The sequence below is a fragment of the Ambystoma mexicanum genome, chromosome 6p (assembly GCF_040938575.1).
Source record: "Ambystoma mexicanum isolate Mex_15411 chromosome 6p, UKY_AmexF1_1, whole genome shotgun sequence".
NCBI classification, from domain to species: domain Eukaryota; kingdom Metazoa; phylum Chordata; class Amphibia; order Caudata; family Ambystomatidae; genus Ambystoma; species Ambystoma mexicanum.
In genome coordinates this window covers 140,958,103-140,983,873 of record NC_090935.1, presented here as the reverse complement: position 1 = coordinate 140,983,873, position 25,771 = coordinate 140,958,103, and the positions used below count along the sequence as shown (strand labels likewise).

The following is a 25,771-nucleotide window of genomic DNA, read 5'->3' as shown; positions in this document are numbered from 1 at the left end:
ATTCAGTTCAAAGTACTACACAGGTTTCACTACACCCCGATCAGACTACACCGCATGTCCGGTGATCACCCTGCCAGTTGCCCCAGATGCGGCCAGGACGATGCCGACTATGTCCACATGATTTGGTCCTGCCCCCGCCTCTCACAGTTTTGGGAGACTGTTTGCTCGACAGTATCCGCTGTGATCGACCATCCCATTGCCCCCTCCCCGGTGGTATGCCTCTTTCACGACCTCCCAGGCCTCTCCCGTGATTCCAAGAAACTAGCTGGCCTCTGCCTGCTTCTCGCGGTGCGCTCCATCCTGCTCTGCTGGCTTCGCCCCTCACCTCCCACACACGCCCAATGGCTGAGAGCGGTCACGTGGGCCTCGGACTCTGAGGAAGCCTGGTCCCATATGCAACCCACCCACTCCAGGCCTAGAAATATTTGGCTCAGGTTCCGCTCTTACATGTCCGATCTTGTCGAGACACCGGATGCCTCCCTCCCACCCGCTTCCCCCCACCAGCTTGGGTCCTCACCCCTATCATAGTTTTCTGTTGCCCTCTCCATGCTGTGACTGTCTTCATTGATTGTGCCATCATGTGTAGTAACCTCTGCGCACCTACCTTATGTACACTGTTTTCATACTGTAACTGCCTGACGCTGTTCGCCTGTGTTTTGCTGCCACGCTGAATAATAAAAAGAATAAAAAAAAAAAAAAAAGAAAACCTATGCTGGATAACCCTCAATCAGCTACATTAATAAATAACGAGAACAGGAAAAAATGCTAAGGAAAATGATGGGCAATCGTTTTCATCACAAGAACGAAATGTTCTGAGCTCAACTCGACATCAAACTAATCAAACACCAGAGCACGATGAGTCGAGCGATTTGCAGAGTTAAATTGCTAGAGCAGTAGAGAATTATATTGCATCTACTAGAATGAAATGTTTGAATGGGTAGAGTAGGAAACAGTTTAATCCATCTGTTCCCTCGCGAAGCGTTACATTTGATCTTCCAACATGGTCTCCTACTCTTCCTAGTCACACAAATGTAGATATTAACATAAAGAAGAATGATCGAGGTCTTCTGACTTTGCCTCACAAACCTTCCAAAGTACAGTCGACGTTTACCAAGTTTCATCATCTAATCCTCAAATGTCGCTCTGCTCCATATGTGACGTATGATCTGAACAGAATGAGTGTATTAGCAATTTTTGAAGATGTGGGTAGCCTACAGGATATATCCACCACGGATATCGATCAAGTTGAGTTCCTTAATGATAATGACCTCTGTGGTGTAATTGTGGCTGACGTCAAATGTTGTTAGAAATCTACTATGGCAAGCTCGTATGGCGCTATTTGCACTAGGTTTTGTACTTGCGATCGATCCTACCACACATGATATTAAAGATGATCCAAAAAGCATAGCTAAACCCAATCCCTATAAGGCAAGTAATTTAAGAACTGATTGCATTGGGAGCAGTTTAGAGAAGTGGAGATTGCAATCGTAACCATCCCAGTTAAATGCTCAACAAGATATTTCTATAATTAGTTGGAACACATGGGTTTTTTTCAAAAACGTACAGATCTCTGCCTATGAAGCACTTAATCTTTATCTGCAGATGGTGAAAATAACATATCCACGAGGATTGCTTTAATTAATATATATTGCAATCCATTAGGTTTAGCAGATAAAAAATTCTTTGAAGACCTAGAACATTTGTTAAATCTCTCTTCTCAAGCAACAGACATTACACATGTCACATTAGCTGGAGACTTGAATATGCATTTGTTAGCCCCTCAGAAACAAACACCGAATCAGGTTAATGCCAAATGGTTGACCTTAATGAGTGAGAGAAACTTTGTGATGCACAATGGGTCCATCAAGGGAGTTATACCACCACACCATATGTGGCAGCGAGGACAAAACAACTCCATAATTGACTATGTATTCGTAGATAGAAATATCTTTCAATGTGCTACTGAATTTAAAGTGGTCAAATGCATCCATAGTGCTCACGATGCTCTGTCGTTTCACTTGTCCCTTGACTTTGATTTTACAAGTATGAGAAATCGGAAGTATTCACAAATTGTGATTGTAAATAATGAACAAATAAGACACTAAAGTCATTTAATGCTAACATTAAGGAGACTTGTATTCTAAAGATGTGGCCTGATGAACCATGTACAGCCTATTTGCGCTTGTGTCAAATCCAGCCTCTCAGGTCAACTCGCACAGTTTTTAAACCTAGACACGAGTTTGATCTAGATGTGCAAGCAAGGAAAGCAATTTTACGACGAGGAAAAAACTATCCTTGCATCGTCAGCACTAGAAAAAAGTAAATTAACTCGAAGTTCCAAATGCAAATACAGGTATTGGCTAAGGTCACATCAATTTCAACTCCAGCAAACAGATGGTGAAGCGATGTTACGTACGATTGGCAATAAAAACACGGTCCAGATTTGGGCCTTAATTAATAAAGCAACTCACTTGAAACAAACAGCAGTCCAAATAAATGGGGTTAGTGACTCCGATTGGATCCAGTACTATACAAAATTATACGCCTCACCATCTTCAAGTATCAGCACCTGGATATTGGTCCCTCTAGTTACCATGGATTGCAGATTATTGAAGAATATGTTCTATATCACATTAACAAAGCAAGTGGTTCAAGAGATCCAGGCCCTGATGGGTTAAACAATTGCATGTTTAAAGCTCATCCAATATTATGGGCCAGGATTCTGTGTAACATCTTTAACCAAATTATAATATCAAACATTATACCTGATTCGTGGCACCGATCAATCATAGTGCCAATTTTCAAGAAAGGCGATCGGTCCTGTGCTACCAACTATAGGTTGATCGCCCCCTTCGATGCACCTGGGAAAATCTTTTCTAGCCACGCTCAATTTTGATCTGTATCAAACGGGATTAATACCTGGATTGGGTACCTCTGTTAATTTGTTAACATTTAACTCAATATTAACTCATCATGCTACCATAAATCAGACATTGAATTTGGTTTTTGTTGATTTAAAAGCTGCATTTGACTTGGTCTCGAGAGAACTACTGATTGAGAAATTGATCCATCAGGGTTGCCCGGCGTATTTAATATCACTGATCAAAGATATACACACTGGAAATTGTATTCAAGTGAGACTTTCGCTTGATGGTAAACTAACATCTCCAATTAATACGTATAGCGGGTTATGTCAAGGTTGCACCCTTGCCTCTGTATTATTCAACTTTTTTATTTCAGATGTGGGCAAAACATTCCAGAATATTATCACTGATTCACCTAAGCTAGCAAACAAGGTTTTTACCTATTTATTATACGCTTATGATTTGATTATGATGTCTATAACTCCTCAAGGGCTTCAAAGGCTGCTGAATGCCTTAGCAATTTATGTCCGAGAGAACTATCTGACCATAAATTTGGATGAAACAAAGGGCATGCAGTGCCACATGGGTAAAAAGAAAAACACTAAAATCTATAGATGGTTCTTAGATGGACAAGTGCTAGAACGTGTATCTTATTATACTTGGGTCTGAATGTTGCCAATTCCCATGATGAAAGACATTATATTGACACGTTAAAAAACAAACTAATTACTGGGATATCTCAAGCCAGAATCATCCAGACCAAGTACAGGAAATTCTCCATTAGACCAGCATTAACACATTACTTGCAAAAACTCACTCCTATTCTCCTATATGCGGCAGAGACAAAATCTAGAATGGCAGAAAAGATATGGTCTGCCACGGAGGGCCATGTTTAATGTATGAAAACCAATGTAAGCACTATGATAGCCTATGGGTGCCATACTATGAATGATACAAATGCCATTTGTGCCAGGCTTGTAGCCACTGTAAACCTGCTGACTGATGTATTGTCCTTTGCTTCTTCGGTATGCCTGAATTGGAACTGTGCTCATTTACTGGGATCATGACTGTTTTCCCACCCAAGATCCCTCCCAATGATGAACCCTCTGGTCCTGGCTTAGTAGGATCGTTTTGATGACACCTTTGAAGTAGGGGGCATGAATGTCTGAACTAGGTTCCAAGTTCGGTCCTGTGAACCAAACCCTTTCCAGTCTACCAAGTAGAATAGTTTATTTTTTACAAGAAATCTAAAATTTGTTTTATTATGAATTCTGGTTCACCTTCTATGATTAGGGGCTTGGGTGGTGGTTGTAATCTGGTCCCTGGACTCAGTGGCTTTATCAAGGAAACGTGGAATACCGGATGAAATTGCATGTGGGATGGCAATTTTAATCTTACTGGTACTGGATTGACAATGGTTTCCACTGGAAATGGGCCCAGTAACCTGGGTTGGAATTTATGTAGGCCTTTAAGTGCAATGAATTTTGAAGACAACCATACTTTGTCTCCCACCTTATACTCTGGAGATTTTCTTTGAAGTCTATCTGCAAATTTCATTTGGTTCTACTTTGCTGTCGTCAAATGTCGTAGAACCTCGTCTTGGACTCTGGTAATATTGTCATGAAGACTCTGTAGTGCTGGCATCTCTAAGTACTCTGTGGGGTCGAAGGTGGAGGGACGAGGATGTGAACCGTTAAGTATGTAGAACGGAGTAAAGCCTGTGGAAGTGTGTTCAGAGTTAGTATAAACATATTCTGCGATCCAAAGGACATCCACCCAAGAACAATCTAGCTGGTGGAGAAGACATCGAAGGTATTTTTCAAGAGTCTGATTGGTTCTTTCTGTTTGGCCGTCAGTCTGTGGATGGTGACTTGTAGATAGACACACTTCAATTTTAGCCAACTCACAACATTTTCTCCAAATTTGAGATACAAATGGACTCCCTCTATCAGAGATCAGTGTAGATGGAAATCCATGAAGACGTACAATTTGTTTGAGGAACACTTTTGCGAAGATGAAGTAGGAAGCCCTTTAAGAGCAATGAAATGCACCATCTTGGAGAATAGGTCCACTACTACAAGGATTGTGTTATACCCCGAACAAGGGCACAGCTCCATAATAAAGTGCATAGAAATGGTATGGCATGGTGCTGGTGGGACAGCTAGCGGTTGAAGCAGTCCTCCTGGTCTCTGCTTTAAACTTTTATTTGGAGCACAAATACCACAAGTTTGAATGTAATCTATGATATCCTTGGGCCAGGTTTGCCACCAGAAATGCCTTTTGATTTTGGCCATGGTCTTGGTGATTCCAGGGTGGCCTTCCAATGTGGCTCCATGGTAATCTCCCATAACTTTCATTTGTAGCTCCTGATTAGGTAGGTAAAGCCGACTCTGGAAATATGGTAATCCTTCTTGAAGACTAAACTTGGGTCCTCTTGACTCCCACGTCTCTAATTCTGAAGTGGTCATGTTAAGTAGAATTTATGCCTTCAAGTCGTCTTCTGAAGATCCAGTGACTCCCAGCACCTTCTCTTCTGGAATTATGTTTACAGGTTCTGCTGTACTTTGGATCTCTTCTCTCTCTTCAATCCTTGACAATATCTCGCAGCCAGTGCATCTGATACTTGGGCACCTTTAGGATTCTTCTCCTGTGTAAATGACAATAAATACAATAGAACTACTGTAATACCTCTTTTCTCGGGAAAATACTGTGAAGTAGTGTGCCGTTGGTAATCCCTCCTTTCTCACCTGTGTGTATGTTTTGTGGAGGTCTCCATCCTGTAGTCTACAGGGGCGCGTTGGTATGAGAGCTTTTAACTTGGAAGGTCGCGGTGTTCAAAGGACTCTTGTCTTTAATAATGTATTTGTGTTTCCAAATTGTCTTGGGTAAGTATTTGAGACAAATATTATAGTTAGTTAATTTCAGAGTTGTCTCTACGTTGGAGCAATCTCTTTCTAATATTTTAACAGGTTCTTGGATGTCGGGTAAAGTTTGTGGCTGCGGAATGACTGCGACTAAACTCTGTATGAAGAAATCTTTAACACACTATGCTCAAGACTGTAGCCTTCAGGGAAGAGCGCGAAAATAACTAAGCGGTGAACACTTGAAGACACTTCAGGTACGTAACGTATTTAAACTTTTCCTTTCTTATTTCTATTAAATTAATTCGTTATTTTTTTTGTTTTGCAGGTTTTCGGAAAGCTGTGGAAGAAATACCTTCGGAAGCCGCAGAGTCTGCTGAGGAAATCTTCTGTATGAAGTTGCTGCGACTGCGAACGAAGACTGCTGTGAAGAAGATGCTGCGGCTGTGAGGGAACTTCTGACAGAAGATGTTGCGGATAAGCAACAGCTGACTGAAGAAACTCTTCGGAAATACTCCGGTTCGGTAAGTCTTTAAATAACAATGGAATTTTGTTTTTTTTCTGAGGAAACTAATATCTTCGTCTTTTTCATTTGACAGGTTCTGTGAGGAGAGACGCCGGTAGCTTTACCCGAAGTCAGCGGAGCAGACGCGAAGCGAGCACTCCAGCGGAGGCAGGGCTTAAGTAGCTCCCTCTGCAAAAGACATAGAATGTGTTGAAGTTATCCGTGGACCTGGCGGCGACCATGTTTCATATATGGAAACCAATGTAAGCACTATGATAGCCTATGGGTGCCATAATATGAATGATACAAATGCCATTTGTGCCAGGTTTGTAGCCACTGTAAACCTGCTGATGATGTGTTGTCCTTTGCTTCTTCAGTATGCCTGAATGGGAACTGTGCTAATTTACTGGGGTCATGACATTTGCTGCTCCTTGGCTTCAACACATACCGGTCTTGTATCGGTCTCCCCAACTCCCCAACTCACCGGCTGTGTTGCTTTCACTGAAGCGGCTTTGTGCTTGGAGACATGGAGACATGGACAGTACCACAGTAGCTGGAGATTCTCCCCGCCTTAATTACTGACGCGGGACGGCCCCAGGTACCTCTGACACACAATGCAGGATTCTTCAGCCTGGTTTCATGGTCTTAAGCTTTCTCTTGAGTTTGTGTGACAATAATGGTTCCTTGTAGAAAAGGTCAAGAGAACTTTCCTTCTGTTTTGCTGTCTTTCTTCTCATTAAACTGTCATCTTGGAACTGCTGTTTCCTCGTGTGTTTTGCCTCGCTCAGAGTGTGCTCTCGTGCTCTGCCTTTTATCTGTGTGGGTAAGTGTAATGTAAGTCAGGTGTGTGTGATGATCAGTGTTTGCCTGACCTCGCCTGACCATTATATTTTCACACGTCGGGTACACGTCTGGGGTGTTAGTCTGTTTTCCCTTTGAGCAAGCTGTCACAGAGAAAGTGTTTGTGTTGTAAAGCGAGTGGTTAAATTTCCCAAATAGCCTACCGGGTAGGATGGGGTAAAGGTGTTATAAGGAAGGGGATACTGCGTCTCACGGTCCGGTCTCCCACTCCCCGAAGACCCCTCACCCAGGTGCTCTTCCTGCACTGGTCCGCCCCCAGGAACTGGCTACAAAAGCGAAGGCTGTGTCCCAGCCACCTGGAGGACCGATCTTCGGGGACTAGTGGGTGAGACACCTTCTGGTTTCTCACAGTACACATGGCAATATCTTGGTATAATTACACCTCCAGAATATTCACTCGGAGGGGACCTTTGCACATGGCAGTTGCCAGATTGATGTCTTTCCGCACCTTGAGGCATCAGAAATGTGAGGCGGACAACTTGGTAAAGGTTTTTCACAAGAAGCCGTTTCATTAAATAATATGGGTTTGTCAAACACCTCACTATCCCTAACTTAAATAGGATTTCCATGCTTATAAAATAACGAAAGGAAAACACTCTAATAAAAGGAATCTGTTCCTCACACTTACACATACATCAACTGAAAAAGGTAATGAATGGCAATTCAATTGTAACATAAATAAGTTATTTTAAACCTTAATCTAATAACTGTGCATCCTTGTAACCTGTGTCAGATCCCCTTCCCCAGATTCAAAGCAGGAATTTCAATCAAAGGTTCAAACAAGAAAATTCCCTTTTTTAATAGAGTTCTTCTTGCTTAAAAGAGTCTTTCACTTTGTATTTGTATTTCTTCATTTGTATAGCGCGCCTGGCCCAAGGGCATCTGTGCGCATATCTTAGGTTACATGCATAGCATCAATATACATTTACAAAGCAGGATATATGTTGCCAAGTATTTACAGGTGCAATTTACAGTAAAACTACAAAGAAGCATGAAGAACATCGATATACAGTTACAGAGCACCATCAATATACAGTTACAGAGTAGGATAAACATTGTCAAGTACATACGGGTACGTTTTACCATACCATTTTACAAAGAGACTCAAAAGACAGTAGCAGTGAAGGATCAATGGGACTGTGTGTTATTGGCATTTTAGTGTAGTACTGTTAGACTCTTGAGCAATGAGCCACAATTTCGCTTTGCTCTTGAAGGCATGGTTTGAGGGTTCTAGTCTAATTGGGGTGGGCAAGGAGTTCCACAGTTTGGAGGAAAGGACCGGGAAGCTGACACACCCAGATTTCTGTAATTTAAATCTAGGCACGGATAGACAGTGAGCTTGGGCTGCTCTCTGAGGCTGGCTTGAGGTGTCCGGAGTGAACCGGCTAGCCAATTATTGAGGGGCCTTGTTTGTGAGGCATTTATGTGTGAGAGCAAGAGATTTGAGAGAGACTCTTTGAGAGCCATCGCAGATTATGCCGGGAGTCCGATATGTTTCCTGGGGAAGTGCAGGACAGCCCTAATGGCATTATTTTGGGTGACCTGAGTTTGCAAAGGTTACAATGACTGGTGCTTAGATAAAGGGCATTGCAATAGTCTAACTTAGCCATGATTAGCGTTCTGGCGAGGATGATGCAGTTCGCAGTGGTCAGGAATTGGCGGCAGGCTGTGATAAGTTTGCTAGTGTGGGCAGAAGCTGAGATCACAGCATTGGTTTGTCTCAAGAGAGATGAGGTGGAATCGAGGTAAATACCTAGAGTTTTGGTGGCATTGGTAACCTTGATGTTGTTACCATCAATGATAAAGGATTTGAAGGTGTGGTCTAATCTGCGAAGTCTGTTAGGGGAGCCCAAGATGAAGAGCTCTGTCTCGTCATCATTAAGACAGAGCTCGTGTTGAGCCATTCAAGCCTGGATGACTTGGTAAACATTGTTTGTATGGTCTTAGCCAAGTGTTCAACCAGACACCACGTCTTTATCTCCAATTATAAACAAAAGTTCAACATGTCTTCTTATTTAAAATCAAAAAAACCCTTTCTCAATTCTTCTGTATCAACAACACTGTTTTGTGAGGATGATTCCACCACAATTTGTGAAATAGTTCAATGGACTTGCCGCTGCTTATTCTTCACAACCTTCAACAACCACAATTCTGTATCGACAATGATTTCTTCATCGTCCACTTACCTGCCAGGAATACCAATAGAAAGTCCCTGTTCTCGTATACTCTCCTTCCAGAATGAAAAGATCCTAACACTACTACAAGTATTCTGTGGCGAGGTTTACTTCAAGCTTTTTTTAAAAAGACCTTTACTTTCAGCAACATCAGAATTCACAACTTATTCTTGGAAAACGTGATTCACATTGGTGCTATTTGTTCTACTGTTGTATTTGCCCAGGGCTATGTAGGTTATACTTCTCTCCTCCTGGATATCTTCTAGCAGAAGGGCTTCTCTCCTTTCCTACTTTCACAACAAATTACTGCTGACAATGTTACTTTATCACATTTTCACCTCTTTGGCTTTGGCAGTGCTTGGTGATATCTTCTTTAACCATTGCCTCTTCCTCACTCTTGCAATAATGGTTATAATACTCTATGACAATAGTCTCTTGTTATTTGACCAATAAGGTTTTTATGCGTTGTACAATATTGCCCACTCTTTACTTTGGCAATGTTTGTTATGGCCAACTTGTTCCAGTATTGTCCCCTCTTTGTCTTGGCAACAATATGGGTTTTGATGGTAAGGATTATAAGTTCTTCTACCGCCAATGGGATTTCTTTGCGTTAGTTCGGCATTCAAAACTATTATCAATGGCCAGCGGTCGATCACGGAGCATACCGGGATTACCTGTCACTGGTAAACTCACTGGTGTTTGCTGCAAGATCAGCCGCCATGTGATTTTGACCTGAGCTGAGGGTCTCAGAGACAGCGGACACTTCTCTCCAGATTAGGTGGGCAAGTCAACAACCCCTCTGGGGGTCCTGCTGCCACTTCCGGCTGCAACTCCATCGAAGTGCCTTGCCAGCCCTCCTCCTCATCTCCATTCTGGCCCCTCGGGGAAGGCTCTGCCTGACTCAGTAATGGTGGCCAATCCACCAGCGACAGCCTTTAGTGTCTACTCGCCAGGAGCTTTGCAACAGCAGAATGAGTGCCGGCTTAGAAGGCGGTAGACCTGTTGATGATCAGTGCCATTGCCCTCTCTCGAGTTCAGCCAGCCACAACTGCGTTCACGGCATCGGTCCCATTAGCGCAGCGCTCTAGGTCACAACTACCCTCCGCCAGGCACCACCTTGAGTTGCCAAGAATATATTTTCTTGGGTACGACTCTTCAACCAACAAAGGGAATTTTGTTGTATTTTATTGCAGAGATATGGTGTTTTGACCAGAAACACTGATATTGCAGAGATGGCAATTTGAGAATGTTGAGAACAGTTGAGGATGGGTTTAGGGTGGTACAGAAAATTGAGTGCACAACAATGAACAGGGGACATATGAGCTTGTATAGGGGCATACTCCTCATGAAAAAAGATGTGTGTACGCTGGGGGTCGTCCTTATAATGTGTATACACCTCATGGTTGGAGGTGTGAGGAATCATGGAAGGGATAATGTTATGATATAGGGCAGAATCTCCTTCCAGGAAAAGGAGATTGAGCCTGAGGGTGGACTTGAATGTGTGGAAGTTAGTGGTGTTTTTTGATTTTTAATGGACGATCTGCCATTGGTGGTGGGCAAATAGTAGAGAGGAAGGCTCATAAGGAGGCAAGTCGAAGCAACTGAGTAATAGGGTAAAAGTGGATTTTTGTGTGGGTTTTTATTTTTTGGGTGTGATGTGGATTTTCTGGATGTTATGTAGGCTGGACCTGGCGTCCGTTGTGGTAGGGGTGATTAAATGAGCGGGTTTAAGGTCGCAGTCAGAAAGACGCCAGGTTGAAAGTCTTGGGGCAAGGGGAGAGGTGGTCATCAAACAAAAAGGAAATGGATTAGGACAGTTGTGGGTGGGCATTGTGGGCAACAAGTTAGATCTCTCCATGCTTGGAAGAGGTAAGCATGTGAACAGGTAGTACTATTCAGGGAAGACGGACATCCTTCAGGATAGGTCCAATGTAAAGGAAGGAAACATGAAGTCTGCATATCAGCAGCAAAGAGGTAGAATGACAAAATAGAGGAGGAAATGTGCCTGCCAAAAAGAAGCAGAATACAGAGTGTAAAGGGTAGCAAGCCAAGGGAAAACCCTTCGAGGTCTCCAAAGGGGAGTTTAGTGCAGGTAGAGGGCTCAATGTTTAAGGGATAGAAAATTATCTGAGAGGTAGTGGGGCAACTAGGAGAGTGCTATATCCTTTATCTTGCTGACAGAGTCTGCAGAAATGTCCAAAAGGATAAACATAAGTGTACATTTGCAGTGGTGAGCAGTAATGAGAAGTTGGAGGCATGGGTCAATGCTGCTTCTATGTATTGGCCACTCTTGAATCCAGACTAGAGATGATCCCGGGGCGTGTTAACCTGATCTGTTGAAGACTAACCAGTCCAGGATTTTAGAAAAGTGGGGCAGAAGAAAGTTGAACCGACAGCTGTTATTAAGGTCTGGTAGGCTGTTGGGCCAGCTTAAGTCTTTTTGAAGATGTGTAGAACTGCAGCTATTTTAAAGCCAGCTGGGAAGGGAAGGTGCCAGTTAAGAGGGAATGGTTAAAAGAGAGATGGGAGAAGCTTAGGAGTAAAATCCACTTACATTTTTACTATGATTTTAAAAAAATCTCTCCATTGAGATTGATTAATGTCCATTTTTCCTTTGATTATTTTACAAACATGCAAACCATATCCATTGTGATTTATTAATGTAACATTATGTTCTGCCTATCTTACAAAGTCTACAAGATTTTTCCTAGTCACTGCACCAACAATCCTAGCCCTAATATTTTCACGGCTATGTGCCATAACCTTTAGCTGTTCTGCATCTGAGACCTAACACGGTTTTCACTTTCCTAATTTTCAGAGCACCAGCATGTGCGGTACAATCCACTACGGGATGAGTGGGTGCTGGTGTCCGCCCACCGGATGAAACGTCCCTGGCAGGGCCAGCTTGAAAATCCACCTTCAGATCATGTCCCTCGTAATGATCCGTCCAACCCGCTGTGCCCTGGAGCAAAGAGAGCCAACGGAGAGGTATGTAGGGTCAAAGAATAATCCTATAAGAAATATGTGCATGGGGAAAAGAAAGTGACCTTTTAGATGAAGTGGTCGTTATTGACCATTGGGGGCTTCTGAATGCAGCGGGGGCTTCGCCATAGAGATGGCAGGATTTCCTAATCTGAAGTTCCATGTTTGCATTGAGATATCTCTGTTACAGTGATCAGTTTACTTTAAATTGGAGGGAGACTGTTTTACAATGCTTATAATTTTGTAGAAAAACAAAGATGTTCCCAGTCTCACTTTTGGCGCAATGAGACTGGGAACATCTTTGTTTTTCTTCAACTAGTCCTGTGGATGTGTATTGGCAGTACACCCACACCGCCCAGATACCCACAGCCTTGATGTTTATTTTCTTAATCACTGTATAAGCGCTGTGGACTTGTGACTTTTTCTGCCATAACTTTGTTGTTCTTATAATTTTGTACTTAAATAAGTGATGGTGCCTACACTTCAATATTACTATACTTGTTTGATTGTGTTCCACACATTTTGCAACCCTAAACTCCACTACAGCTGCATTTATTGGCTTTGATGTCCTCTGTTCAAAGACAGAAGGTGAAGAAAAGTTCCAAATCTTGTATTCTCTATCTTGTACCATGGTCCATGGTAGAAGCTGAGAAGATCGATTGGGCAATTAAACCATTGAAAAAAAACATTTGCTGCTGTCTGTATTTTTCTCCATGCTAGGTACTGTATTGCAAAGCAATACATCCCAGAATTCTTTGGAGTGCATACTCCCTTAGATAGGTGAGATTAGTTCATGCTGCTAAAACCCAAAGAGGTAAACTGCAGCAGTGATGTAATGGCCATCAATTGTCAAGTGACTATATGCTTGTTTAATGGCTGTACCTGCCAATGAACATGTGTGCTTTGACATCGATGGCAAAGCCTGCGGATTGCGTACTCAGCCTTTTTTTTATGGCAAAAGCTGGTTATATGTCAATAGTAAATGCCATGTCGTGGATGTTCCACAGTAAATGATTTTTGTACCCATGATTATGAAGGCAAAACTTGCAAACAGTAAATGCTTATTACTCCTACGTCCCGTCCCCTTTCCTCCATACTTGTGGGACATCTCTCCGTCCTGTGGGACGGGACCGGAGCACTTTGTAAAAAGCATCCAAATTGTTTTAAAAAATTTGGCCCTCCTCTCTTTCCTGCGCAGGGCCTGGCACGCGGCCGTAACCCCGCCCACCTTGGCTCCCCCCCGCGCATCGCCCATCTGTCCTTTTCTCCGCTCGATCGGGGCCGGACGCACTTGCATCCTCGGAAGATTTTCTTCCCTTTTTCCCCTCTGGCTCTCGCTAGCGTTCGTTTACTAGTGTGTCTATGTCTTTCAAATTAGACTTTCCAGATTGTTCATCGTGTCACCGTCGCTTCGCGAGGGCGGATCACCATCCTCTTTGTTTAGAGTGTTTGGGTCCGGATCACCGTTGGGACTCCTGTTTTTACTGTGACTCCCTTTCGGTCCGGGCAATTCAAACGCCTGGTAAGTTCTTTACTTTTCAGAGCACCCCGGCCGGGGGATACCTTCCCGGGTTCCTCTCGAGCTGGGAGGGGCATTGATCGCTCTGTTACCGGGGTTCGCCCCGAGGTGCCCGGTGGGCCTAATAATTCTACCAGAGTTTTCTCCGAGGGTCTCCGTAAGGGGCCTGTGAATACCGGAGTACGCTCCGAGGCCCCTCCTTTGGGGGCTCTTTGTAGGCCCAGTCCTTTTGGGTCAGAGGGTACCGGAGCTTGCTCTGAGGCCTCTCTGTCGGCTTCCCTCAAAAACAAAACGGGGGTGCGCCCCGAGGCCTTGGCTGGGCTTGCAGTTACCGAACGGCTGTTCGAGGCACGCGCGGATAAGGCTGTTACCGGGCCTGGGTCCGAGGTCCCTCGTACAGAGGCTAAAGCTACAAACAGTTCTGAGAGGCCTAGCAAGGCCTTGTCGGTGAAGGCGGGTGCCCACCGCTACCGCTCTTGTGGTGATACCAGATCTGTTGAGGTTGCAAAGAAGCAGAGTTCTTCTTTTACCGGCAGTACCGAGGTCCTTCTTTCAAAGGCTCAGGTGGCGGTTGGTATGTCACAGAAACATTCCAGGCCTCATAGTACCGGTTCTGCCGAGGTTCCTTATACTAAGGCTAAAATTAAGACCCCTGATCCATCGACGGGGACCCCTGCCTCACTTCCTCACATGCCGCAGTTCCCCCTCAGATGAGGACAAAATGGCGGCCGTTCCCGCCACGACTACGGCAGCCATTTTAGGTGCTACCCCTACAACTACGCCATCCACCTCTGGTGTAGGGCTTGGCTCCTCTTGTGAACCTAAGGTCCCTTATGCGCATCCTTACTGGCCGGTTTACGATTGGAACGCCCGGATGCCTCTTCCGCACAATGGTTTGTTGCCCGCGGGGGCGGCACCTTTGATTGCGGCCTATCTTCGTCTCCAGGGTATTCACGTGTATCCATATTTGGACGACTGGCTCTTACGCAGCCCTTGTCTGCTGGCGGCAGCAGGCAATCTCCAGTCTCTCCTTCAGCTCCTGTTCCATCTTGGGCTGTCGGTGAACTGGCGGAAATCCTCCATGACGATCTCGCAGGACCTGATCTTTCTGGGTTTCCGTTGGAACACGATCGACTGCAGGGTGTATCTGACCGGGGACAGAATGGCAGATCTGTTGGCCACGTGTCAGATGTTAGCACAGTCGGAGAGCATGTCGGCCTGGTGGTTCCAGAGGCTTCTGGGCCTCATGGCCTCGTGTGTACTGGCTCTTCCTCTTGCTCGTCTAAAAATGAGACGGACCCAGATGGCTCTTCGGAGTTCATGGCATTAGGCGGTGGATCCGGATTCCAAACGGATAAAGATTCCGGATTCCATGAGAGCGGACCTGGATTGGTGGTCATCCCTCAGCAACCTGTCCGGAGGTGCGGGATTTCAGGATCCGACCCCCACGGTCACGATCACGACGGACTCCTCCCTTCTAGGGTGGGGTGCGATGTTGGATCTTCTTCAGGTCTCGGACCTCTGGTCGCCTCAAGACAGGCTCCTGCACATAAATCATTTGGAGCTTCTGGCGATCTTCCTAGAGCTCAAGGCGTTCAGACCGATCATTGCCAACAAGGTGGTCCGCATAAGAACGGACAATGCGGTGTCAATGTACTATGTCAACAAGCAGGGGGGAACGAAATCTCCCCCCCTCGTGGACCTGTCCATTCAGATTTGGGAGTGGGCCATGCTTCATTGTGTCTGGCTGCCTGCAGTGCACATCCCGGGCCAGCTAAATGTCACAGCGGATGCCCTTAGCCGGCAGACAGTGGTCAGCTACGAGTGGGAAGTGAAGGCGGAGGTCCTCATGGATTTTCTCGCGTTGGGACACACCGGAGGTGGACCTCTTCGCTACGGCGGTAAACAAGAAGTTTCCTCAGTATGCCTCCAGAGAGTGGCTGGGAGCCTCCTCTCTGGGGGATGCTCTCGAGATTCCATGGCACAACATGAGAGCTTACGCCTTCCCGCCTCTGCCTCTAGTTCATCGAGCAATTTGGAAGTTGAAGAACTCTGTGAACTGTTCCCTTCTGCTGATAGCCCCGTGGTGACCGGCCAGGTTTTGGTTCTCAGAACTTCAACGCCTGTCGGTGTATCCGCCGATCAGGTTACCTGTAGCTCCCGATCTACTTCACCAAGGGGAACAACAGATGTGGCACCCCTCCCCACAATCGCTCAGCTTGGCGGCATGGTGCCTGAGTTCAAGTCTTTAGAGCATCTGAGTTTGTCTGCAGATAACATGCACATTATCCAGGCAGCCAGAAAACCCTCGACCAGATCTCAATACAGGAGTAAATGGCTCAGGTTCTGTCATTGCTGTTTGGAGAAGAAGTTGGATCAAAGGGTGGCCACGATTGACACAGTGCTGTCCTTTGTGTCCTCCCTAGCAGAGTCAGGGGTTTCATGTTCTGTCATTCAGGACTTATCTCTCAGCGGTTTCCGCTTACCTTTCTACAGACCTGTGTTCTTATTTTCTAACTAACCCAGTGGTGAAGAGGCATTTTGCTGGTTTGACACGCCTCTACCCTCCGGTTCGTAATCCGCACCCGCCATGGGACCTAAATGTAGTCCTGACGGCGCTGTGCCATAAGCCCTTTGAACCAATGGCTACGGTAGACCTCAAGTACTTGTCTTGGAAAGTGTCCTTTCTGGTCGCCGTTAAGTCAGCGAGGAGAGTGAGTGAGCTCCACCAGGCATTGTCGGTGGAGCATCCTTTCTTGGTCTTTCACAAGGACAAGGTAGTCCTTCGGACAAACCCGGTTTTTCTACCGAAGGTAGTGACCGAATTCCATCTGAATCAGTCGATCTCCCTTCCGGTCTTTTTTCCGAACCCTGCCTCAGAGGCTGAAAGAGTTCTACACTGTCTTGATGTCCGAAGAGCTCTTAAGTTCTACCTGGACAGGACTTCCGAACTTAGGAGTTCTTCTCAATTTTTTGTGACCTTCGGTAACCCTCAGGGCAAGCCGGCGTCTAAGGCAACTATTTCCAGGTGGATTGCCGCCTGCATCACAGAGTCTTTCACTGTCCAGAGGCTGAATCCTCCTAAAGGTATCCATGCACACCTGGTGCGGGGCAAGGCAGCCATGGTTTCTTTTCAGAAGTATGTCCCCTGGGAGTCCATCGCTAAGGCAGCTACTTGGGCCTCCCCATCTGCTTTCTGTAAGCATTACTGTCTCGACATGAGCTCTAGAGCTGACGCTCAGTTTGGTCAGGCTGTGCTGAAGAACCTGTTTCAGTGAGGGGTATTTCCATCCACCCGTAGTTCCTGTAAGGATTGCTTGGGAATCTTCCACAAGTGTGGAGGAAAGGGGACGGGACGTAGGAGTATTACCAGGTTACTCACCGTAGTGACCACCTTACTCCTAGTCCATAGTCCCCTTTCCTCCATACGCCCGCCCGATGTCCCCTCTAATAAGGTTCCTCTGTTATTGCTAATGGGTCTTCGACCCGGCGATAGAAAAGGACTGATGGGCGATGCGCGGGGCGGAGCCAAGGTGGGTGAGGTTACGGCCGCGTGCCGGGCCCCGCGCAGGAAAGAGAGGAGGGACACATTTTTAAAAAATTTTACAAAGTGCTCCGGTCCCGTCCCACAGGACGGAGAGATGTCCCACAAGTATGGAGGAAAGGGGACTATGGACTAGGAGTAAGGTGGTCACTACGGTGAGTAACCTGGTAAATCCTGTCTATACATAAGTCTAAATATTCGGCATTGCCAGTGATAGTTTATGGTACCAACTTTTTATAGTAATATGTTTTTGTTGGGACAGAATTCAATTTTGTGGGAGCTCTGCAGACCCATTTTATGAGGCTCCTAAAAGTATTGCTTTTTCCTGTCGCTGTGCGATCCTACAGCAATTCATATGGCTTTTTAAACACATTTTGTCCCAGGACGTCATCCTTAATTGTGTTGCAGTGTAGGCTGGTGGCATCTGTAATCAAGTTTTGATTACACCAGGGGTGTTGCCAGTTTTACCTATTGTAGCAGTATGGGAGCCATTGGGCTACTATAAATGTGTTTTTTAAGCCCTACTCCCGTTCACATTTTTCTTTGGGGCCTTCCCTACTCATATATAATCTCCCTTGTGCGGACAGGAGCTCACCCTCAGCCCTGACCTGCACCATCTATTGTGATTTGACTGGCCTAACTTGTTTTCTCTCCACATTAGATCAATATATGGACCCTGTGTTTGTTTGGTGGTTTAGGGCCAGCATTTGGATTTGCAACCGGAAATTGTGTGTTTCTGCCGGTTGTTGATTGGCTAGCTGTTATACTGTGTGTTCCTAATGTGTCAATATTCTGTGCTGCCCAGATTGATCACTTTGGAACCCTCTAATCTTGGAGTATTCCTCAGTTCTGAAGGTGGTGGTGGATTCCATACTGGGCGATTGGAAGCACAGTGGAAGAGGGAGCTGAGAGAAGGGTGCTCTGGGTGTTGCCTCATACCCACCTGAATGCTTGAACCTTTTATAATCCAATAAAGGCAATTGGAGCAGCCTTACCATGTCTGTGGTGCTTCTTGAGTTCTCTAAACGTCCTGCGCTCCCCCCTTCCTGGGCAGAGTCGGAAAAAGCTGGCTCAAAAATATAGCTTCCCCTCAAGAGCTTTTGAGTGAGGGGACTATATTGTGCGTGTCCCTCCGTGCGACAGTCCGACACTTCACCCCTACCTCAACCGCCCACACCCAGTTCCTGTTTTTCCCACCTACTGGGTGGGTTGGAATTGCTGCGCTCCGTGACATCCCATTTTTTGGGGTGCAACTTTTTGGCTGTCATCCCCTATTTCATTCGGATTGGGTTTTTTTTTCTCATTTATTTTTTTACGCAGTGTTTCCCTCTGACGTGTGCTGTTTACCACGGGATTCAAACAATGGATCCAGTGTAGGAAGCAGTTCTCTACTGCCAATCCTCATCATGCCTGCGTCTGATGCCTGGGAACTGATCACCCGGTGAGTTCGTGTTTTCGGTAGTGGAATTCACCCAAGGTCTCTGCAAAGTAGTCTTCTTTCCATGTCACAGCTGGGACTTCATGAGGACTAGGAAGGAGGCCGATATTGATAAGAGGGGAGACCGTACCGGCAGGTGAGGTATGTGTTTTGGCACCGGACCTCAGTACTCAGGAGAAGACTGCAACCTAAATTCCAGGGTCATCGAAGGACTGTATAGGGGGAAACCCTGGGCGTTTACACCTGCGAGTACCGGTGGGTGGGAAAACGCTAGTATGTCCAGGTCGGAAAGGATCTGAAAAGATCCACCGGTACCGGAAGCTTTGTTCACTCCTGATAAAATCACTACGACCGGGAAAGAGCTATTCTGCCTTGGATAGCAACCAAACGGGAAAGATTGACCTTAAAGAGGCAAGAGCCTCCTGGGTTGAATAAGTAACATTCGACTTCCTTATTTATCTGCATTGGTACACAAATCGGGAACCGCAAAAAAATATTCTGGTTCTTCAGTGCCGAAGAAAAAACTTCCACAAGAAGCATACGGAACATACTCTATCAGTACCGAGCTCAAATGCTCCAATACGGTATTGGTACCGGAGGTACAAAATGAGCACATTCATATCATTTAGGACTCTGAGAAATGTGATGTTTCCAGTTCCACCTGAGGAGCTTTTTGGAACCCCAGTAAGGCCCAAGACCCCAGAGAGTTTGCCTCAATTTTCTTCTGAAACTGAGGTGATCTTGTTTGAGCCAATTCAATCTACACTACAGCTGGTATTGACCAACATAAGGGTACCCTTACCTGTTTAATATTTATAATCCTGCACAACAACCATCCAAGATAGACTCTTCTTCATCTTCTTCATTCTCATCTGATGACACCAGGCGATATCCAAAGGAAACCTTCTGATATGGCTAAAGAAATTACAGCTATGGTACTTGAGACCATGCTGTCTGAACATTTCCTTGAGGTTTTAGCTCAACATAATAAAGACAAAAAGTGGTCTCCCGAGGTCCCTTAAAAGGTGGGATCCACAGAAACATCACCATTGCCTACACCAGTTACAGTTGATTGAGAGGGAACTGTTCCAGCTAAAAAGAAGCACAAAGTGGCAAAAGACACAGAATCGGATTCTGAAGATGAAAATTTGTCTGTTTCACTTTCAAATTTTTTTCATGACATTGTAGCAAAGGCTATGCAGGCCTTAAAGATTGTACCAAAGGACAAACCTGAGACTGCAGGCATTTTGGGGAAACTATGTTCTCAGCAAACAGTCCTTGTTGCCTATGCAATTGTCTGTCAAGGAACAAGGATTAAGTCATTAGGGAAAGCCCCATTGTTAAGGATTCCAATCAGGTGTCACCCACTGGACCAGGACCTTTAGTCTTAGCCTGGGATGTGGTGCTCAATAGGAAAGCTTTTTCTTTCATTTCAACGAATTCCAATTGAGCCGGTATCCGACCCGTCTCACACCCCCTTTTACAAATACCCAGGTCACAGTGGACCATGAACAAGGCCGGTGGGTGAAAATACAATATTTATTTATTTAAAAAATTCACAAAAATCACACACTTTTAAAATATTGGGCAACAATCACCAATGGGGTGATGATGACAATGGAAATTGAAGCAATGCACTTGGTTAACCTTCTAGTAGAACATATCCAAAGCACAAATGAATAGGAGCACTTTTTTAATTCGGATAGATAGCACCAAAGTTAGGGTTTCCCCCTGCAATGTCCCCTCAACCCACAGATAATTATGAGTGGATAGAAAGAAGCAGCAGGTAGTCCGGGATGAGGGGCAGCAAACAGAATCCAAATCAGACTTTCCCTTCTCCTGATACAGAACGCCCTTTTGTTCAGCTAGGTCATCCCTTTGTTGTGTTATGGCGCCTAATTTCTGGCGCTCTTCATCAAATTCTGCTTGGGAGTGGAGGTCTCTCATAATTAATTTTTTATTTTCCTCTTTCAACCTTTTGACCTGCTCTTGCAGCATGCTTACTTGTCCTGAGCAGGACCCGTTATATTAATTGTTGAGTCAGCTTCAACCTTTTCCTGACACTCTACTCTTAATGCATCTAATTGGGCCTCATGGTCTACATTATTCTGCTGTTGGAGAACCAAGTCCTCTTTTAGCTTTTTAATGTAATCTCCAGATTCTGCCTAAGAATCTTGGCTCTTTTGCAATTTTTGTTCTGCTAATTTCAGTTCAGTCTGGATCTCTGCTAACAGTTCGGATTTTTTTTGCGCAAGAGTTTTATTTTCCTCATGTTTTTCCTGCATCACTCCCATATGAAGGTGCATATAGGCCGCAATTCTGACCATTTTCATCTGCTCCTCTTTAATTTTCTGAGTCATGCATAACTTGCTCAAAGCTTGGTGTAATAGGCCACCGTCCTGCCATGTATCCATGTCTATGGCCGTGACCTGTTGCGTTATTTCTTCTAGCCAGACTTTTTCATCTTGTTCTGGCCATTCCCCCCTGACAAATAACTTGTGCAGAAGGTGTTCCCTAGCTATGTTGATCTCTGCTGTGGCCATTTTGGAAAGTGTTCATTCTTTATCAATTTATTTATGTAATGGTAATCTGTATTCTATTGCTTTTTGTCTATTTTTGGGGTTGATTTAGCTTTAATTTTATACATAGGGATGGTACTTAGGATTTTTGTTTTGGGGAGGTGCTTCTACAGCGTAACAGTGTTCCAGCCACACACAATATTCCTACCTTGACGGTTAGTGTGCTGTGTTAGGCTGTCACAGGGGATTAAACAAACTGGACCAGAACACTTAGTCTTAGCCTGGTATGTGGTGCTCAGTAGGAATGCTTTTTCTTTAATTTCAACAAATTCAAATTGAGCCGGTACCCCACTCGTCTCACACTCCCTTTTACAAATACCCCGGGCCACAATGGACCATGAACCAGGCGTGAAAATACAATATTTATTTATTTTAAATTCACAAAAATCACACATTTTAATATTGGGCAGCAATCACCAATGGGGTGATAAGGGAAATGCACTTGGTTAACCATCTAGTAGAACATATCCAAAGCACAAATGAATAGCAGCACTTTTTGAATTGGGATAGATAGCACACAAGTTAAGGTTTCCCCCTGCAAAGTCCCCTCAACCCACAGATATCTGAGTGGATAGAAAGAAGCAGCAGGTAGTCAGGTAGTCATGGATAAGAAGCAGCAAACATAATCAAAATCTGACCTTCTCTCACAAAATAAGAGGCAAAAACCCTTTGCAAAGGCCTAAAATGACACTTGGATTTTGAAAAATAATTAATTATATGTGTGTTAAATAATGATATACATGTTTTATCACAGTATTAGGGATGTTATCTCCCTATCAACCATCAGGCAAGATATCACAAAAGCATACAGTTCACAAAACAGGTTGAAATTGAATACCCAGTGCAACCGAATTCACACATGGAAAAGTTGCATTTTTCTGGTTTGCAGTTTTAAATGCAAAAACATTTTTTTCAAAAAATGGGTGAAAAACACTGAATCGGAATGCGGTTTTTGGGCAGGGAAAGAGATGCACAGCACAGGGACACTACAGGAGTGAAAGGAGGGCTATATCTGGAGAATTGTGAGAGATTTGGAAGGTAGAATGAGGTTAATTTCTGGGAAAATAGAGCAGTGAAAAAGAGAAAATCGGTTAAAAAATGAAAGGCAAATTTGACTTAAACTAACTTATTTAGACTATATTGTTAAAGAAAGCAACGGTACGTTCAAATATTGATTCGCAACATCAACCATTTCCCGCCGTGTTCTGATCTATGTGGGAATTAATTTAAATTACTCCAAATGTCACTAATGAGTTACAAGGTGAGGTGAATAAAAGAGTTGTGCTAACGCAAGGAAACAAGAACCGGGTGCACAGAAAATTGGAACAGTCTATAACAGTTATCAGGGTATGGATAGGGTTGCTTAGAGAGTGGCACAATGACAAAAGTCAAGATGGGGTAGACTATGTGCTATGGGATGGGGATACTCTCAGTCTGCTCTTAAATTTGGGATTAGGAATATTCAACCGGGTTCTGGACAGCTGGGCCTGTCTGGTCACTGGATAATCAGGACAGCTGGATGGCAGGGTTGCAGCGGGCATGCAGTTAGTGGGCAAAAAGCCAGTCTGGTTTCAGTATGCTTCCCAAAAGAACACCACAGCTTTTCCCTTTGTTTATTGGATTTTTTTTTTAGTGGATCTCTGGATTGAGGCCTTGCTGGGATGGTCAGCAATGCTTTGGCCTTGTAGTAGAGTCTAGAATCAGCTATGCTTTGGCTTTGCAGTGGGGTCTGGAATCTGGCAAGATGAATGTAGAAGATCAGGAAGGCAGGCGCAGGAAATTCAGGAAAGAGTCTGTCTAGAGTTTTGGCAGCCATCCTTTTTATAGAGCATGGTGACATTGTAGAATTATACGGCAGGCAGGGTTAGAATGCCTCTAAACAACTGGATTGGTCAGGGGTGATAGTTACTGCCTTCCTCTCAGCTGGTTGGGTTTCAAGGGCATGATGTCAGATTTATGATGTGAGTTTTACAATATCCAGAACCTCCCACAGTTACTTTAGCTAAATTCCAGTTTTGGCCTAAATGGCACATTTGTACAGATGAAGCATCTCGACAGATTACATAAGCAGGTTAAATATTTTATGCAGAACATGCCAGTCCAACTCTCCATTGTTTTGCCCTTCTAATAATGTTTAGTCATTTTTAGCGTGAAATATTCAGCCCAAAATTCTATAACTTTACACGTGTTTATGGATTATCATTAGGCATGTCAGTGTTGAATTTTACATTGGCATCATGTACACTTTCCTTGGAATACCCAATTCTCTGCCATTTCTGTTCCCAAGGTGGCAGTGAAGGCTACAATATCTTAAATTAAAGCCCACAAAATTACATTAAAACTGTTAACTTTTTACATTCCTGTGAATTTCTGTTGCAAAAATAACTGTCTTTAAACATTTCTGAATAAAAGTGTCTTTTGAAACAAATGGGCATCCTTTTTCCTTCACTGGAACCATTTTTTTTCTCTTCAGCTACCACCAACTGTCATTTCAGCCCAGTGTGGGGAGGGGTTTTCCCAGTATGATTGAAGGTTTATGGCCGCTTCCACTTCACAGGTTGGTGTCCCGGAACTTCCATTGTAAGAGGCCTCAGCCCAGACGAAGTCTGCCAAGGTAGCAATTATCACTTGTGTGTTCTAGCATCTATTGTGAAGGGGCTTGTGTTGCTGGCAAATCCCAAGCAGAAACCTGTTTGGAGCCGATTTCCCCCATGTAGCAAATGCAATTTAATTCCTTACTTTATTTATTTTTGTTATAAATCAGAATAAAGCCTTGTTGAATACGATCTCCCATATATGTTTCACAGCACACAAAAAACCTTCACATTGCTAGATAAGGGCAGGGCCTTCTCCAACATACGCCTTTAAACAAGTATTTTTTAGTTTGCTAAAGTACATTTTAAACATGTGGTGACTACATTTTCCTTTGCAAATTCGGTTTTGCATCTGCTCTTCCAGATTGTTTTGTAGCCATAGTTGGCTTCTTGTAGACAGCAAATGGTTGAAACACAGATGCACTGAAATTTACATAGACCCAGAGCCTTTTTGACTCATTGATCCTTGACATTTTGTAGCCAAAAAGTAAAGCGTTTCCTGTGTAGCTGAAGGAAAGCTTCTTTTGATTTCTTCAGATCTGAACAGCAGCCTGACATTCAGGGATACTGTTCTTGTATGCTGGAGCACAATGTGGATGGGAATGGCAGGGTCTTATTAAATAAAAGTAGTGTGATGAGGATCAGAGGAAAAAGAGCATCAAAGCGGCATCCTTTTTAAATGTACATTTTTCAATGGGAACTTTGGGCTTGCAGCAAAGCAGCGCTGGTTTTTCACTCACCTACTTTTGTACATGTGAGAACACCCTGGCAGGCTTTCTCAGTGTGCCCACTGGTTCCATCCTGCCCAATATGTGCTTGGCAAGATGGTGCAGCCATCTTTTTGTAGCTGAAAGACAGTTTTGGTGTGAGGCAATGGTGCTCACAGGAGCCAGCGCAGCCATTTTGCTGCTTCTGCTGAAGCTCAGCTTGGTTAGGGAAGGGACTACAACTCAGGGGTAAATATATCCCACACCATTCTGATTCTCATGTGTCCAAAGCTAAATATAAGGTTCTAAAAGAGGAACCATTTGTATTGATGGATAACTTGCCAGCACACTCTTCTGTGGTCTCTGCTGCTTTAGGATCAAAGGGTAAAGGACCGACACCTTTACCTGCTGCAGTGTTGGACAAAAATGCTAAGGCCTAGGAGGCGCGAGGTAAAAAGTCACATACCAATGCTTCGTTACAGCTCAGACTGGTAAATACGGTCACGCTTCTGGCAGGTTGCAATAATTTAATTGGGAGAACCTGGATCGTTTTTCAGAATTTATCCCACAAGAAGCGGCAGACAAATTCTCTTTTTGTGTCTCAGAAGGTCGAGAAGCTGCAATACATCAACTGCAGGTCATAAAAGATTTGACTGATATTACAGCAAGGGTCATGACGGGTGCGGGGTGCATGCATAGACATGCACATTTGCCGACAAGTTCATTGCATCAGGACATTACAGATATGATATGATATGGCATTTATAACATGCCTGTACCCAAGTGTTTCTAGGCGCGAGGAAAGTAATAGACCTTCCATTTGATGTTAAAATATTGTTTCATCCGTCAACATATGAAGTGCTACAAAAATGCAAGGCGAGTGTCACTGCAACAAAATCTCTGAGCTCCATCTCAGTGAAACTACCATACCATCAACATTTTAGAATAATTAAACAACGTACTAGTGCGAATAATTCAGCCCCTACAAATAAGCCTTTCTATTCCTCAATAAAGAAGAGGAGATACAAGCCAAAAGTTAAGTCCGGGGTTACCCCTTCTTCTTCCACCACTCAGGATCAGAAAATGACTTCAATCCGGGTATGTACGATCCATCCGCTCCAATCAGCATCAAGGAGCATACAT

At 44.3% G+C, this 25,771-nt stretch overlaps 1 protein-coding gene across 3 annotated transcripts in view; it reads left to right on the top strand.

Annotated features, from left to right (window-relative positions):
• The window catches only part of GALT (galactose-1-phosphate uridylyltransferase), a 784,930-nt gene that overhangs the window by 75,262 nt on the left and 683,897 nt on the right, over positions 1–25,771 (top strand). For all 3 annotated transcript variants that reach the window (XM_069626827.1, XM_069626825.1, XM_069626826.1), the window contains exon 2: positions 12,084–12,253. In XM_069626827.1, coding sequence (XP_069482928.1) covers positions 12,084–12,253 — 170 coding nt within the window. The remainder of the gene's footprint in view (positions 1–12,083; positions 12,254–25,771) is intronic.